The 17,244-nt window shown below is 42.4% G+C and overlaps 2 protein-coding genes across 2 annotated transcripts in view; one reads left to right on the top strand and one right to left on the bottom strand.

Annotated features, from left to right (window-relative positions):
- coro2ba (coronin, actin binding protein, 2Ba) overlaps positions 1-12,224 on the top strand; it is a 77,424-nt gene extending 65,200 nt beyond the window's left edge. The window contains exons 4-12 of the mRNA XM_056278152.1: positions 61-210; positions 816-980; positions 2,256-2,372; positions 2,792-2,896; positions 4,082-4,178; positions 6,007-6,119; positions 6,871-6,961; positions 8,987-9,126; positions 9,861-12,224. Coding sequence (XP_056134127.1) covers positions 61-210; positions 816-980; positions 2,256-2,372; positions 2,792-2,896; positions 4,082-4,178; positions 6,007-6,119; positions 6,871-6,961; positions 8,987-9,126; positions 9,861-9,995 — 1,113 coding nt within the window. The 3' untranslated portion in view covers positions 9,996-12,224. The remainder of the gene's footprint in view (positions 1-60; positions 211-815; positions 981-2,255; positions 2,373-2,791; positions 2,897-4,081; positions 4,179-6,006; positions 6,120-6,870; positions 6,962-8,986; positions 9,127-9,860) is intronic.
- Positions 12,225-12,436: 212 nt separating this feature from the next.
- anp32a (acidic (leucine-rich) nuclear phosphoprotein 32 family, member A) lies at positions 12,437-16,971 on the bottom strand. The gene is made up of 7 exons (XM_056278154.1): positions 16,837-16,971; positions 14,945-15,094; positions 14,710-14,832; positions 14,393-14,591; positions 14,162-14,280; positions 13,960-14,023; positions 12,437-13,739 (listed from the first exon to the last, which is right to left on the bottom strand). Exons 1-7 carry the CDS (start codon positions 16,888-16,890, stop codon positions 13,672-13,674), a joined length of 777 nt encoding a protein of 258 aa, XP_056134129.1. The 5' UTR covers positions 16,891-16,971; the 3' UTR covers positions 12,437-13,671.
- Between the last annotated feature and the right edge of the window lie 273 nt (positions 16,972-17,244).

Genomic DNA, 17,244 nt, shown 5'->3' on the forward strand with positions numbered 1-17,244 from the left:
TGTGTGTGTGTGTGTGTGTGTGCGTGTGTGTGTGCGTGCACGTGCGTTTCAACACGGCAGGTACGAGTATGGGAGATCCCGGAGGGAGGTCTGAGACGGAGCATGACGGAGGCTGTGTTGGAGCTTTATGGCCACAGCCGGCGCGTGGGTCTTATTGAGTGGCACCCAACCAGCAGCGGCATCCTCTTCAGTGCTGGCTACGACTATAAGGTTCAATGCCAGTGTCTCCACACACACAACATAAACAAGCCTTTACTGATATATTATAGACCAGTAGGATTGGAAGTACAGCTAATGCATTTTGGATTAAAGATATTCAGTACAGTATGTAGTTTATCCAAGTCTTTAGCTTTCAATACTAAAATGGCAAAAGGACTGCATTTCTATAGTGCTTTTCTAGTCTATCGACCACTCAAAACACTTTACAGTGTATGCCTCACATTCACCCATTCACACACACATCCATACACTGATGGTGGAGGCTGCCATGCAAGGCACCAACCTGCTCATCAGGAGCAGTTAGGGGTTCAGTGTCTTGCTCAACGACACTTCGGCATGCTTTCTAGAGGAGCCGGGTATCAAACCAGCGACCTTCTGATAGTCGACCCACTCATTTTGGCCTGTTTTTGGATTTCAACGCTGAGATTCCATTGAATATATTTGTATTGAATTCTTATTTGGTGCACTTTTAGATTTTAAACTCAGATTACTTGGACTTGGATTTTACCAAGTAGTCGTCAATTCTCCAGCACAAAATATAGCCACCCAAAGTCATTTAACAGCTCCATTCAACCACTTTGTTCTTACCCTCTCAGATCCTGATCTGGAACCTGGAGATTGGTGAGCCAGTGAAAATGATCGACTGCCACACTGACGTCATCCTCAACATGTCCTTCAACACGGATGGCAGTCTGCTGGCTACCAGCTGTAAAGATAAGAAGCTGCGTATCATCGAGCCACGCTCCGGCAGAGTCCTGCAGGTGGGAGGTTCAAGGCTCTTGTAGGTTTAGTTTGAGGATCTCAAAAACATCTTCGAGCGAGTGTATACCCACGGCATGAGAACAACTATGAACACTGATGCTATAGAATATGCAGTGGTAACAAATGATCAGTAGAGTTAAGAAATATCTGGTGAGAGGAAGAAGAACTTTGACTTGTGTATAACTTCTAATTCAGTGGAAGTAGTTAATTTGAAATGATAGGGTTGGATTTGTTTGTTTGTTCGTCTGGTCAAGGCAAGCTCATTTGAGGTTAATTTGAATACGTTATTAAATACAATTAAAATAAATGTATATAGTTTTAAAATAACTGCACTGCCTTTTTACATATTTTGCTTTGTTTTTTTACTTGGGTTGGAAAATACTGTACATAAAACACTCAAACTCTGACATCAACTGGCCCTTGATAACCAGTTGCGTTTGGGGTTGTTGTTTTTACTGACTGTCAAGTTGCTAGAATTACTTTTGGAAGCTTGACACAGAAAAACACATCTTCTTGGGTCATAGCATACTTTGCACGTCCAGGTAGCGCAGCGGTCTATTCCGTTGCCTACCAACACGGGAATCGCCGGTTCGACTCCCCGTCTGAACTCCGGCTTGGTCGGGCGTCCCTACAGACACAATTGGCCGTGTCTGCGGGTGGGAAGCCGGATGTGGATATGTGTCCTGGTCGCTGCATTGGCGGCGCCTTGGTCGGTCGGGGCGCCTGTGCGGGAGGGGAGGGGACTGGGGGGAATAGCGTGATCCTCCCACGCACTACATCTCCCTGGTGAAACTCCTCATTGTCCGGTGAAAAGAAGAGGCTTGCAACTCCACATGTATCGGAGGAGGCATGTGGTAGTCTGCAGCCCTCCCTGGATTGGCAGAGGGGGTGGAGCAGCGACTGGAAGGGCTCGGAAGAGTGGCCGGATACAACTGGGGAGAAGGGGGGGGGGGTTAGCATACTTTGCAGCAGAAGACTTTCAGAACTGCATTTTGCAAAGATTTATTTTTTATAGTGTCTGCAATAGAGACATTCAGATATAGTAAAGGAGCGCTTGAAATTATCACAAAAACCCATTGTAAGAGCGCTGGTGGAAAATGAACAAGCGGGCTGTGCTGTGAGAAAAGTTAAAATCTAATTGCATCATTTCCTTTTAATGTGTCCCTGAGAGACTCAAATCACATTGAAAGGCAGTGGAATTTGCAACGTACAACATGCAAAATGAGTATTAAAGTATCCCTCTATCTATTTATCCTTCACATTTGCTCCACCAGCATGCTAACTGTAAGAACCACCGTGTGAACAGAGTGGTGTTCTTGGGCAACATGAAGCGACTGTTGACCACCGGGTTTTCTCGCTGGAACACCCGGCAGATCGCTCTCTGGGACCAGGTCAGAGTCCTCCTTCATTTATATGGATGGATGGATGGATGGATGGATGGATGGATGGATGGATGGATGGATGGATGGATAGACAGACCGACAGATAGATAGATAGATAGATAGATAGATAGATAGATAGATAGATAGATAGATAGATAGATAGATAGATAGATAGATAGATAGATAGATAGATAGATAGATAGATAGATAGATAGATAGATAGATAGATAGATAGATAGATAGATAGATAGATAGATAGATAGATAGATAGATAGATGGACAATGAGGGCATGCTTAACTCTGTGTGTGTGTGTGTGTGTGTGTGTGTGTGTGTGTGTGTGTGTGTGTGTGTGTGTGTGTGTGTGTGTGTGTGTGTGTGTGTGTGTGTGTGTGTGTGTGTGTGTGTGTGTGTGTGATGGTCTACCCAGGAGGACTTATCAATGCCAATCGTTGAGGAGGAAATAGATGGCCTTTCAGGATTGCTGTTCCCATTCTACGATGCCGACACACACATGTTGTATCTGGCAGGCAAGGTGAGCACTACCCCACATCATGCAGCATCACATGAATTAAAGGTTAAACATACAATAACAGTAATTTGTGTGGTTTGTTTTACATTTTGAATGATATCCTTTTTTCAGGTCAGATACAGAAATTTAGAAATAATTTTGGATCATTATATTTAAATTATATATATAAAATCCATTGAGTCAAGTAAATTCTTTATGAGACAGTACGAGCCTGTTTCAAGCCATAAGGAATCATCAGCTGCCAATAAATAAATAAATATAAAACATTGTTAAAAGAAACACTCAAAGGTAAGGAAAGTGGTCAACAAATAAGAACCAAAATAATCCAGTGTCAAGTAAATTCTCTATGAGACAGTTGTTTCATAAAGAATTTACTTGACTCACTGGATTATATATATATATATATATATATATATATATATATATATATATATATATATATATATATATATATATATATATATATTCATATTGCAGGGGTAAAATGTATCAGCAGTTCAGCTAGGCCATTTTCCTTTATGACGCCTGGTAGATTAAAAACGAACACAGCCCTGAAACTGTAAATTCTTGCAGGGCTCTTGTAAATACTGTAACAATAATAAAAAGGGGTTTGAGTGATTGACAGCTTGTTCTTCCACGAAACTCAACCTATTTTCCAAGTGCAAAAACTGCTCTTGCTTACAGTGGTAGACCAAATTTAAAGCAAGTGAGATGTTAAAGTGGCAATGGTACTTGCTGTCCTCATTTTACCGCAACCAAAAGACCAAGCAAGTTAGTTTTAACACTCACAGTTTGGTCAATAGATTCTTATGCAGAGTTTTGAGGAGCAGCAACAGCTGGAAACTCAGGCAGTAATGTCACTGTATGAATTCATAACTGGATTTAATTGAGCCAAGGTCATCTACGATGGTCAATTCCAGGGATTAAAACTACAGTGATGAGCAAGGTATAGCAGAAGTATCCAAAAGCTTAGATCACCCCTCGATTAACAGAGAGGTTTGTTTTATTGTAGTTTTAACGTGTCCTGCAGGGGCACACAACGTTTTGTTTTGTTTTTTACCACCTGGTTATGCTTAAAACTTAATTGAAATAAAGAGGGTAATATCTGCAGGATTTACAGCCAGTGATTGAGTCATGACAGTGAGAAATCTTACATATAATGCATACCACATTTTGGTGCCTTGGCAGGGAGATGGCAACATCCGGTACTTTGAGATCACTGCAGAAAAGCCCTACATGCAGTACCTAATGGAGTTCAGGTCCCCTGCCCCACAGAGAGGACTTGGTAAGTCATTTGTTAATCTGCATCAAACTGTAGGAGGGGGCTTAATTACCTCGTTAGCAGTCTTTGATGATGTCTGTCTCAAAGGGAATGGTTTGACGAGGTTATACATTGAAATAGGACTTGCGTTGCTTGCTCGTGGCTGAAAGGAACAAAATTGGTTGGAAGAATGTCAGACACATTTACCTGATTTAATGAATATCCCGCAAACCTCAGAGATAGTAGGGTGTGCATATTCAAAAGTCTTGCCTGAATAATGCCACGATGCTTTAATTGGCGTCACAAATAGGTACGTATGTTGGTATATATATATATATATATATATATATATTCAAGTCAAGTTATTTGTGTAGCCCTAAATACCAGTTACAGTCACAGAGGGGTTGACACTCACACAGTGACAAACAGGAAGATACAGTAAGCAATGGACGACACCCTGTATCCTTAGACCCTATATCAGGGGTCCCCAATTACTTTTCATAGCGGGCCACTTTTAGGGCCACTTTAAAACCACGGGCCACTCAACCTCCAGCAGCATGTTGTTCGTTAGTTTGTTTTGGTGTCGATAGGTTGCAGGTATTATAATTTAAACAGATATTTTTCATCTATTTTTCGATATATTACTAGTCTTACTTTTACTAAGAAATTATTTTTATTTTTTTTATTTTTATTTTTTTTGGTAGGGAAGTAAAAAAAATTCTTCCTTCTGGCATTTCTCCAAAAATTCTCGCAGACTATAAATCAAACCGTCACGGGCCGGACGTGGCCCGCGGGCCGCCTATTGGGAACCCCTGCCCTATATTCAGATGAGCAAAAAACTCCACAGATGGGGCATCCGGGTAGTGTGGTGGTTTATTCTGTTGATTACCAACACGGGGATCATCAGTTCGAATCCCCGCGTTACCTCCGGCTTGGTTTGGCGTCCCTACAGGCACAATTGGCCGTGTCTGCAGGTGGGAAGCCGGATGTGGGTTTGTCTCCTGGTCGCTGCACTAGTGCCTCCTCTGGTCGATCGGGGCACCTGCTCGGGGAACTGGGGGGAATAGCATGATCCTCCCACGCGCTATGTCCCCCTGGTTAAACTCCTCACTGTCAGGTAAAAATAAGCGGCTGGCGACTCCACATTTATTGGAGGAGGCATGTGGTAGTCTGCAGCCCTCCCCGGCTCGGCAGAGGGGGTGGAGCAGCGACTGGGGCGGCTCAGAAGAGTGGGGTAATTGCCCGGATACAATTGGAGGGAGAAAAAAAAACTCCTTAGAAAAACCTTTTCAGAAAAATAAGCATGGAGGAAGTCTCGGGAAGGGTATCAGATGGGGGATCTCTTCTCCAGGATGGATAGGCATGCAGTAGATACCAAATGGGCCAGATAGACAATGCAGTAAAAGATTCAAAAATGAACATCTTAATGAGTGCTGTTTGTGATAATGAAATGGTGGAAAGGAAAAGTGGAAACAGCTCTGTATGCAGAAGCAGGTGAAGCGTTTTCCCTAAACATCATCACAGAGCAGCATCACCATACAGCAGCACCATGCAGCACCATGCAGCACCATGCAGCATCACCAACCGAGTGTTACAGAACTATGCAAAAAAAAAAAAAAACCAACAAAAATAATAGAAGTCTCATTCACCCAGCAGTCAGAACCAGACACATCACTTACACAGACACACAGAGAGTCAGAATGAGGTGTGGCAGGAGCTGTCAGAAAGGGTGAAGAAGCAATCGTTTAAAAAAAAGACAAAACTGTATTTTGTTTTGACAAAACACTATGTTAGCTATCAAGTGTCTTTCCTGTGAGTGCTACACACTGCCTCCTTTTGTTCATCTCTCCAGGTGTGATGCCAAAGCATGGGCTGGATGTGGCAGCCTGCGAAGTGTTTCGCTTCTACAAACTGGTCACCCTCAAGGGCTTGATCGAGCCCATTTCTATGATTGTGCCAAGGAGGGTCAGTAAGAGTATAACATCAAATTGAAAAGAACTTATTGAATTGAAGTGAAGTGAAGCAAGGTTAGATGGTAAAGAACTGAGGTGAGGCAAAGTGAAAAGAATCGATTACTTGGGAGCCCGGGTAGCGCAGCGGTCTATTCCGTTGCCTACCAAAACAGTGATCGCCGGTTCGAATCCCCGTGTTACCTCCGGATTGGTCGGGCATCCCTACAGACACAATTGGCCGTGGGAAAATGGATGTGGGTATGTGTCCTGGTTGCTGCACTGGTGCCTCTTCTGGTCAGTGGGGGCGCCTGTTCAGGGATGGAAGGGAGAACTGGGGGTAATAGCGTGATCCTCCCGCATGCTACGTCCCCCTGGTGAAACTCCTGACTGTCAGGTGAAAAATAGCGGCTGGCGGCTCCACATGTATTGACGGAGGCATGTGGTAGTCTGCAGCCCTCCCCGGATTGGCAGAGGGGGTGGAGAAGCAACCGGGACGGCTTGGTAGAGTCGGGCAATTGGCCGGGTGTAATTGGGCAGAAAAAGAGGGAAAACAAATCACACAAAAAAAAGATCGATTATGTTAAAATGATTCTTGTCTGTGCCCTCATCATTCATATCTCTTTCTTCTGCAAGATCCCATATGCCTTCTTTCAGAACGACTAACAAGTTAATACTAAATTGCTGAAACTGGAAAAAAAATGTAAACCTTGCCTAATATTCGATGTAAGAATATGTACAGAAAGTGTGTATTTCCTGGATTACAGTCAGATACATACCAGGAAGACATCTATCCAATGACCGCAGGAACAGAACCTGCTTTGACAGCCAGTGAATGGCTGAGTGGCATTAACAGAGGTAAACAGAACACACACACACACACACACACACGTACACAACGTGAGCGGAGAAGACCAGATCAATTTGATCACTATACAGAGTACATACTCATTTGCAGCCATTAAAACGAAAATACAAATCATTGGCTAATTAACTGATAACAAAAGCTGTGATGAACCTCACTGCAAAACATGTGCCAGGATGATACTGTAGCCCAGGCCAAAAATAGATAAACCTTTGAGAAGTTTCCCAAAGTCATTTCTCTCTCTGTTCATTTCTCTCTCTTCCCGTGAAAACTCTGATTCTTGCTTACTCAAGCTATGTTTAGAGGTCAAAATATTTTTTAGTATGCCTGAGATGCTCCACAGTTGGATTATATCAAATGTAAGGTGTTACCTTAGGTTGCCTTCAGCATGGCAGTGTTGTCAAACTGGATGCACTGATACCAGTAACAGTTAATTTTGCCAATGAAATGCGATCAAAATGTATCACTGCTTCTCTGTTTGCCATTGCTACTTTTTCACATACTCATTCAACAGTCATTACAGTTGTCATCACCATGTTCCAGACATTCAGTTTACATGTACCCACCAACGGATGATTTCTGTTTTGCAGGGACACATTTCCAACCTGGTTTCAGTATGCATTTCATATGTATTCCATGGTGTCATTACACCCCAAGGTCATCAATAAAGATCATTGGATAGAGTTTTCCCCTCAAACTTGTTATTGGGGCTATGAGGATACATTACATTAAGTGGAAAACCAAAAGGTCCCTCTTTTGCAAGAGCTTTTTCTCAACATCTTTACTACTTCATGGTATGTCTTCTCTCTCAGAATGCCCAATATTTCCACAGCACTAACATGCCCCTTTCCCTTCTATATTAGAAATAATTTCTAATGTTGTCCCAGTACTTGTCGTGCCTTAAAGCACGGCGGGTTATGTTAGCATAATGCAAGGAAAATGGACATATAATAAGGGATAAAATGTTTTGTGTAACACATCACACTATCATCGTGGATATTCAGATCAGCATGCAGTTGGCTAAAAGCCTTGCACATTGTATGCACACTATGCATGTTGGGGTCAGCTGTAACAACTGTAGTAACGGTCAGATGCAGCAGGTGGCAGTGGAGGACATAACGGTACTGGGGGAACACTTATCCATGTACAGATGTTTGTTAACATCTCCGCATTGCCAGCCCTAAAGATTAATATGTGACGCAGTGCACAGTGCCATCAGATGGATTAGTGTGCACTTTTTGATGCATATATTGTGCTTTAAAGACATCATTCAAGCAACTATGGCTGATTCAGCCTGCTGCTTTTTGTAGCCTCTTCCAGAAAAGCATTCGAGTCTATAGCTTAGGCAGAGTAAGCCAAAATTTTTGCCAACAAATGCAATGTTCACAGTGAAACTGGCTGATGGGACACCTTCTGACTAAATGTTGTGGGTTAAAGCTGCCATGCCCAGAAAAAGGTGTCGAAGTTGGCGAGTTCACAATATACAGTCCGTGCTTAATGACTTGCCCACTTAACCGCAAACTGGTGTGTGAGCACTGTTGTCTTCCGCTGCACACTGTGCTTCGCATTGTGGTGAAAAGTTTAAGCTTGTCTGCAATAAAATCAACAGGAAAAATATGAGCAAAAAAAAAAAATCCAAACAGGTGTGACATTTACTATCCATCCCAGTTCCCAGAGTTTGGTTTGATAAGTCACTAAAATTAAGATAACCTCAAATCTTACATTCTGTTAACTTTATGAACCTCTATATTATTTCCATTCATTTCTATGGCAGTTCTGAGGGAGTCGATCCATAAATGTAATTGCCAAAGCCAAACCAGACTTCCTCGTAAGTGGAAGAGGTCATTCTCTTAGTGTGTGTGTGTGTGTGTGTGTGTGTGTGTGTGTGTGTGTGTGTGTGTGTGTGTGTGTGTGTGTGTGTGTGTGTGTGTGTGTGTGTGTGTGTGTGTGTGTGTGTGTGTGTGTGTGTGTGTGTGTATGTGTGTGTGTGTGTGTGTGTGTGTGTGATACACTTACAGACCCAGTGTTGATGTCTCTGAAGGATGGCTACCACCGGCCAAACCAGTTAGTGTTCAAGGCCCCAGCCAAGGAGAAGAAGAGTGTGGTGGTTAATGGCATTGACTTACTGGAGAATGTACCACCCAGGACAGAGAATGAGGTTTGCTAATGAAGGGCTGAAAAGGGATGATGGCATGGATAAATGTTGAGAGTGAAGGATACAAGAGAGAGAGAGAGAGAGAGAGAGAGAGAGAGAGAGAGAGAGAGAGAGAGAGAGAGAGAGAGAGAGAGAGAGAGAGAGAGAGAGAGAGAGAGAGAGAGAGAGAGAGCGATAGAGAGAGAGCTTTAGATATAGATAGATGACTAGGTAGGATTCTCCATGTGTAGATTTGTAAGTGTGGATGGATAAATAGTCGCTGCACTAGCGCCTCCTCTGGTGCCTGTTCAGGGGGAGGGTGAACTGGGGGGAATGGCGTGATCCTCCTACATGCTACATTCCCCTGGTGAAACTCCTCACTGTCAGGTGAAAAGGAACGGCTGGCGACTCCACATGTGTCGGAGGAGGCATGTGGTAGTCTGCAGCCCTCCCCGGATAGGCAGAGGGGATGGAGCAGCGACTGGGACAGCTCGGAAGAGTGGGGTAATTGGCCAGATATAATCGGGGAGAAAGGGGGGGGGGTAAAATAAAAAAATATTTAAAGCGAAAGCCCACAATTCAATTTCTCAGTGCAATGTAAGGTGCTGCGATTAATACAAATACAGACAACACTTCCAGCACTAATTACAAATGTGTTTACCCTTAACATACGTATGTTCTGCACAGTTTGTCCTACTGACATGTTATTATACTGTGCACGTGCCTATACCTATGCCCACGTGTGTTATTTTGTGCAGCTCCTGCGGATGTTCTTCCGGCAGCAAGACGAGCTGCGGCGACTGAAGGAGGAGCTGACAACCAAGGACGTGCGAATACGCCAGCTGGAGCTGGAGCTGAACAACCTGAAGAACGTTAGCCCCAACAACGTTTGACCCTTTGCCCCTCTGGACCGGCCAAATACCTCCCTTTGCCCCAGATTCTGACCTCCGTCAAGCTTCCTTACGCCTTTTCTTCCTGCACAGTATATCTCATTAACATTTCCTCATTACCCGAGATGGTATGAACATATTATAACTGATGGATAATGTTAAAGGTGGTACAATTACTGAAATATTATACTAATGCTAATTATCTAAAGTAGTAAAGGTAAGGCGGTTGTGGATTGCCACGTTAATTTCACACTGATGCTATCAAGCTTGTGATCCAACCAATATTGGGATTATGCTTTTACGAAGTGATGTTCATATATGCGTTATGCTGTCCTGTTTGAGGTTGAATTCATATTGCTTTGTCTGCTCTGATGCAGGCAGACCTCCTCAGATATTGTCCTCAACCTCAATCATCATTGCCAACCTTACTGTCCATATGGCTGAGCCTTGGGCATCAGCCCTCAAAGCACCCAACATGCCCATACACTTCCACCAAACCCCTCTTTTTTGTTTTTGTCTCCTCATTTGGTAAAATTTGGGGGGGAAAGGACTGTTTGGCTCCCTGTTTCATTCCTCAAGGCCTTAGACCAACTCACAGCCAGCTGCAGTTGCATCTCATTCTAGGAAATGGCTGACACATGAAGTAGTTTCACTCATGGCGGATGAGCAAGAGCTCCTGAATTTTGCAGTTTTATCGGAGAGCTGCTTTTCTTTCGTTGTATTTTCTCTCTTCCGAACACTCCCGCCTATCAAACAGTCCGTGACACTTGCAGAGACATCAACCTAAATGTAGTCTTAAAGAGTAGTTTGTTAGACCATTGTCGTTCTGTTCCTTGGGGGGTTATGGATTTTATTTATTTGTCACATCTTACCGTTTCAGCTAATAACACATGTATATTTTGTTCATCTCAATGTCTTTCAGTGATGTGGGTGCACACATGATTTCTGTGATGCTTAGTAGGTTTTCCTCAATGAAGTTTCCCACTGAGATGATGAAAAACTAGGTAAACCTGTACCTTGTTTTGTATATATAATTGTCTTGACAGCATCAAAATAACTCTAAATAGGGTATGTTAATATATTCTAGCCGATGCCTAACAGTACAGCATACTAAAATACTAACCATCCTTTTCGGTTTCACATCTCCCAAGAAAACTGCAGCCATTGTTTTATTATTTTTACATTGTGGACATTTATTTTTATTGTGGACAATAGCCTTCTGTCATTCATATACACTGGTATCACTGGTATGAGCTCACCTGAGTCAAACTGCAATTGAAATACCTCCACTTTTTCTATCAGTGTTTCTTTCCTCGAGTCTGAATTTTCAAAAAATTGGGGACCGGATTAAAATGTTGGTTGTGATAGGCCAGCCACGTTCAGCCAATCACCAAACAGCACCTGAGCAGATGTCATGTGTCATTTTTAATCCGGGCCCCATTTCACAGTCAGCGTTCTCACTAAGCTCACCTGCAATGATGCCCTGAGACAAGGGAACAAGTGTCTCTCCTGTGTACAATCATGATGAAATCTGTGTCCCAACAATGTAAAGACTCATGTCAGTTAATCACATCGTGCAACGGACACAATGCTGCAGCCCGAGTTAAACGCAGGTCAAGCATGTGGCGTATCCCACAAATCTCAGAAACGACCAATACACATTTCCTGCAGGGAAATTCAAAAGGTTGTAGTGAAAGTGTTGATGGGAAGTGGTGATGGTGTTGGTGGCAGATGCCCTTACACAGTGGAAGTACAAGCATTGTTTTGGGGGAAGAAAAAAAAAGGGTTTGAATTGTGCTGTCAAGACCTCACTTCACAATGATCTCAATTCTGTTAACGCCAAATGATTTGCCATTTTTTGTACATTAGACATTTTTAGTATCTTATATTTTTGTGGTGAAGCTGCATTTCTTTACAGACTGATGTTGACACAGAAAATGGCTAGGCATTGAATTGGTAATGAGTGGCTTTGTGGGAAACAAGCAGTAAAGCCCAATCTGGATTCAGTGTTTTCAGACTGTTTAGTATTGGGTGATTGATCCCATCTTAATATCCTGTAAGACGTCATACCTCCTAAATCAAGAGGTAACCAAATCCACGGCGGAAAACATCCTTGGCGTGGTTTCCCATCTGAGTGCTGGAGAAGAACCTTGAGAGACAGAAATCTTGTGATACGATAAATCTGTGTGAATTAAAAGCAGGAGGAGGCCGAACTGCGGCCATCAAGGGCAATGTGTATGAAGATCTTCATTCCAACCCAACATCAACTGGTTGTTATCAATAATTAGTCCACCCCCGCCTCACCGAAGTCACACTCCTGGATCTGTGGCTGGAATAACAAGTTGCAGACATGGCCCTCGATGGCACATGGTCAGGAATAGCTCATGTAACACCCAAGTTATGCAGAGAATGCAAAACCTCAAAATGTATATAAAAAGGATTTATTGAAGTGAATGGAGGAAGAACAAACAAAATTTGGCTCATGACAGTGAATTTAACATAATTAGGGTGAAAATCACTGAGGTAGGCCAATTTGACCATTATGTGAAATAGTGAAAAGTCCAAATAATTGACCATGTTTCCAGAGTTTACACTTTGAGACATAATTTTTTTTCCCCAATGCACATAGTTGCAGTATTAACTTCCATTTATATCATCAACTAGTTCGATACACTACCACCACAAACCCATACATCGCCATCTGTGTCAAAGAAAAGCACATGGAAGAGAGGTGATAAATTTTGACATTGAACATTTTACCTTATGGAAAGATTATGCATACAAAGTATGTTCAAATTTGAGAAATTTCAAACTGCGTATTCTAGACAAAGCAGCATACATAGTTAATATTTTTATTTTTTTTTACAATTCATAGTTTCAACTCAGTTGTGTTTAATGTCTGCCATCATCAAAGAGAATACAAAAAAATAGATTTGGTCATTATTTACAAGAACACGTAATTTCCGAACTATCAAAGCTGAGGGTTGGAGGAGGAGGAGCAGCTTTGATAAGGGCAGACATTTGGGTTTTTTTTTTGTTTGTTTGTTGTTTTTTTTGTTTTCCTCTGACTTAAAATATGACCGTTGAGGGTCATGCTGTGCATGTTCAGACAGACTTTTCAGACAGATTTTTCACACCAGAACAGCAGAGAATATTGGCATACTGGTGACACCACAAACACATAACTTACATAAAAATTAACAATGTAAAAATAAGTTTAAGACAAGAGGAGAAGACATACATGAAATCCAGTAGTTGACTTTAAAATGTATTCAAACATGCACACTATCTTTTTCTTTGTATTTTTTTGAGGGGGAGTGAGGATTTTTTTTTTTGTTTTTTTTTTTGTGTTAAATATGGAAGTCATTAGAAATTGGTCAAAACGAAATGCAGAGAAAACAATCCTTAAAAAGGCTATCTTTTCTAATATCTGATTTACAAAAACTCCCATATGTCCACAAAGCAATTTGGAGTGGACAACAAGGGTTGGAATATGGGAGTCTAAAAAGGTACATAAAGTTAGCTTTTCCCCAGACGACCCCCCTCTACCTGACTGGCCAATAGCAATAATCACTCCTTCTGCAATATGAAACAGGGAGAAAGAATACATGGGCTTGGGAGGTGACTGGGAAATACAGGTTTAAAACAGTCGATTCACAACACAGCTTCACAAAGACTCTCAGTCATCATCGTCATCCTCCCCTTCTTCATCCAAATCCCGTTTCCGCTTCTGGCCTCGTTCTTCCTCTAGAAAAGGTGATATTAAAACAATATATATATATATTAACAGCAGATACACATGATAGATTCCCCAGCAAGCATTTATAATACTACAAAGGATAAGGAAACCTGCTGGTTGTACTTTTATATTTTTTAACGGACTCCTAGAAAACCGATGAACTCCTCAAGAGTATAGTCTGTATTCTCTTATACCAGTTCTTACACGAGAGATCAAAACAAACGTTACCATGCTCAACCTCATCGTCTTCATCATCAACCTCTCGATCATTCAAGTCTTCTTCCTCTTCTTCCTAAAAAACAAATGAAGCCGGTCGAGATTCTAAGTACCGTTATGACCGTACAGACATTTACCCTTAAGAAATTAATTGGGTTTCGCAATACTGTGAATGAAAAATTATAAAATGCAAATTCCGTAACATAGTACTCACCTCTCCACTGAGGTCATCATCTTCCTCTTCTTCATTCTCCTCCTCATCTTCCTCCTCTCCCTCATCTTCCTCCTCATCCCCTGGTGCTGCATCTTCATCATAGTCCTCCTCATCTATATCTAGGGAAAACAAAAAAACACAAAGGAAACAATTAATTGCCAATAATTGTAGCAAAAGTCACAGTGTTCTAAAGAAGATGGTTTCTGAAGGCCTTTGGCCTAAAAAGGTTACCGTCATCGTCTTCCTCATCATCATCCAAGCCTTCTGCATAGACCTCAGTGTCAGAATCTGGTGCCTCCTTATCATCTTTGTCATATCCGTCCAAGTACGTGAGCTGTGGTAGTAACTTGAACACATTGTCTCTGTATTCATTCAGGTTTGTCACCTCGCAGTTGAACAAGTCGAGGCTTTTGAGGGTCCCTAATTCTTTCTGCCAATAAAAAAGGCGAAAAAAAGGTTTGATAAACAATGCAACAAACCCCCCCCCCACCCCATTTAATTTCAATATTAGATCTGCTGTTAGGTATTTTCAGCGTCTTAATTCTTACCAAGGGCTCTATTGTGCTGAGGTCTTTGATTTTGTTGCCACTGAGGTTGAGATGTGTGAGGTTGGGGCATTTCTCTGCCAGCACTTCCAGTCCACCTGAGATCCTGTTGTCACTGAGTTCAAGCTGTGAAAAACAATTTCACAAATCAATAAGTGCAACCAGCACAGCCAGGTAAGCATAAAAGTGGTTTATACATTGATTTAGGCACCAAAAAAAAAAAAAAAAAAAAACCTACCTTTTTCAGTTTATTTAGTTTCGGCAAGTGGGCAACTGTGGTTAATCCAACGTTGATTGTGCTTAAAAATTCCAGCTCCTCAAATTCATCTGTTAGGCCCTCTATCTTGCCTTCATTCGAGCGACAGTTATCTAGTACAAGCTCTTTCACCTGCCGGAGAAATAGGCACCATATGTAGACCACATCAAATTCCAGAGCCGAGGCACAATGCAAGAGATCATAGCCACAATACAGAAAACACAACTTATTAGTGTAGCGTCAGTACAGTTTCCATGTAAGCTGGGTTGCAAATATTGACGAAACAGACTACTCCAAGGTTAAGCCTACGTCAGCGAAAGTACTCAACTTTATCCCCACTGACAGGGCAAACAATCACTCTATTGTTACTACAGCTTGCGGTAAGAGCTCAAATCGTTCATTTCTTATTAATAATAACTAAAACTTTACAGGGGCACATCTTTTTGCCGGGAACATGTACCGGACTGGCAGCTTTACCGGTGCGAATAGGAATCAGTATTGCGTGTTGTAGCCTAAAAAAGCAGCACTGCAACTCAAACGCCTCCCTGCTCAAACACTGCCCCTTGTATCGCGGTGCGCTGGATGTGCATCTATATTACGTAAATATCACGCTTCATTTTGCACTGAAGCAGGACGTCTTTGACGTGTTGGCTGGTGGTGTTAATGTTTTAGATGATAAGAAGAGGCTGGCACGGCCGCGAATCGTGCGTACGCTTATTCGGCGAAACCAGTGCTGCTGGAGACTGGCGGTGTACGAGTCGTGCACCGGGTCACTCGTGAGTAGGAGGGGCAGCTAAAGCCGATTAGATAGCTAGCTGGCAGCCAAACCTTACATTTGTTGCTTGCGCTTAACAGTTGCTGTTTGGATCGATGCCGGTTATAGGCTACAGTTTATTCCAGGTATGAGGAGACGTTTACGACTTGTGCCTAAAGGAAGGATATTCGGGGCTACTTCGGATTGTCTTTGTTTGTCGGTAAAATGGCGGCTTGTCCTAGTTCTTGAAAACTGGAGCAACGCGGCTCCGGAAAAAAAAAACGTGTTTTCCATCACGCATTGGCTTCACGGTTCGATTTTGTTTTATTTTACTCGTTTGTTTTTGGAAACACCACCTCGACTAAACGGCGTTGAATTTTCACCCCGCACCGACTAATTACCGTAACCATAATAAATACGGAGGCTGGTCGCTGCGGACGGTCGAGGCTCAACGTTACTTTCTTTCGGCCATCAGGGCGCACTGTAGCTTAGTTGGAGGATGCGTGCGTTGCAGAAACACATCGGTCCACGAAACGTTGCAATGCAATGAAAACCGACGTTAAACGTCCACCGCTGCGATTTAAGTTTGATACGCCGGCCTGCAACACGATTTGATCTGTTAATTCGAGGCAACGATCTTTTAATTCGTAATTAAGAATTTGACGACTTAAGTATACAAACCCTTTGAGCCTTACGCGCGGGTAAAATAATAATAATAATAATAATAATAGCCGAAATCGGAGCCTAGCGTGTCTGCAGGAAACCGGTCTGCTCTCTGCATGCGCGGAATAGCAAACTATTAACAATAGTAACGAAAAAAAGGGGCGCGTTCGGAGCTCAAAAGTTACAAATATGGCTTCTCGTGCCGCTTGCCTTGTTTATACCGCTGGCAAAAGATGTGGTGCATTTTAACGTGCATACCCACAACGTATGGTTTAAGCCCCACAAAGTTATCCGCCGCGTTTAAGAACTGTGAACGCGTTTGCACAGCAATAACCTAACACAATTCCTCCATTTTTAACTTGTAAGAAACTTTGTGTCCCTCATGCAAGACATTACGTGAAAGATTCTCCATAAGCAGGGACTGAAACGTTATCAGCAAGCGCCGTGCAAAACTCACATCTGACGGTGTGCGGTTCCGCAATTCTAGATGAATTCTTTTCTTCATATCCATCCTCGCTCGGCTCACCCTTTATACGGTATACACTTTAAGTAATTACTGCAAATGCAACTACCACCTCTTGAACACACTGCTGTTGTTCATTCAAACTTGATCTTCTTGGTAGGCGGGAATATGTTTTCGGATTGTCGTCACCGCCGACCAATTGCAGGCGCCAAATAAAGAGGGAACGGATTTACAGACCCACTAACCAATAAAATCCTCTATAACATTGGGTGGGGTTTCGTTGTCAAAGTTTGGTTGTTTGCTAATGTAAGTTTATATCGAATGCATCTTATGGAAATAGAAAAAAAGAAGCAGCTGTCATTATGATCCCACATGCCTATATTATTTCGAGGGTCAAGCCAT

Source organism: Lampris incognitus, chromosome 4 (genome assembly GCF_029633865.1).
Source record: "Lampris incognitus isolate fLamInc1 chromosome 4, fLamInc1.hap2, whole genome shotgun sequence".
In the NCBI taxonomy this organism is placed as follows: Eukaryota; Metazoa; Chordata; class Actinopteri; order Lampriformes; family Lampridae; genus Lampris; species Lampris incognitus.

Excerpts from the sequence above, each read along its gene's own strand:
- anp32a (XM_056278154.1), bottom strand. The coding sequence starts at position 16,890 with ATGGATATGAAGAAAAGAATTCATCTAGAATTGCGGAACCGCACACCG. Across the intron at positions 15,095-16,836 it reads GGAACCGCACACCGTCAGAT|GTGAAAGAGCTTGTACTAGA; the intron begins GTGAGTTTTGCA and ends TTTCTCCGGCAG. Across the intron at positions 14,833-14,944 it reads AACTAAATAAACTGAAAAAG|CTTGAACTCAGTGACAACAG; the intron begins GTAGGTTTTTTT and ends TGTTTTTCACAG.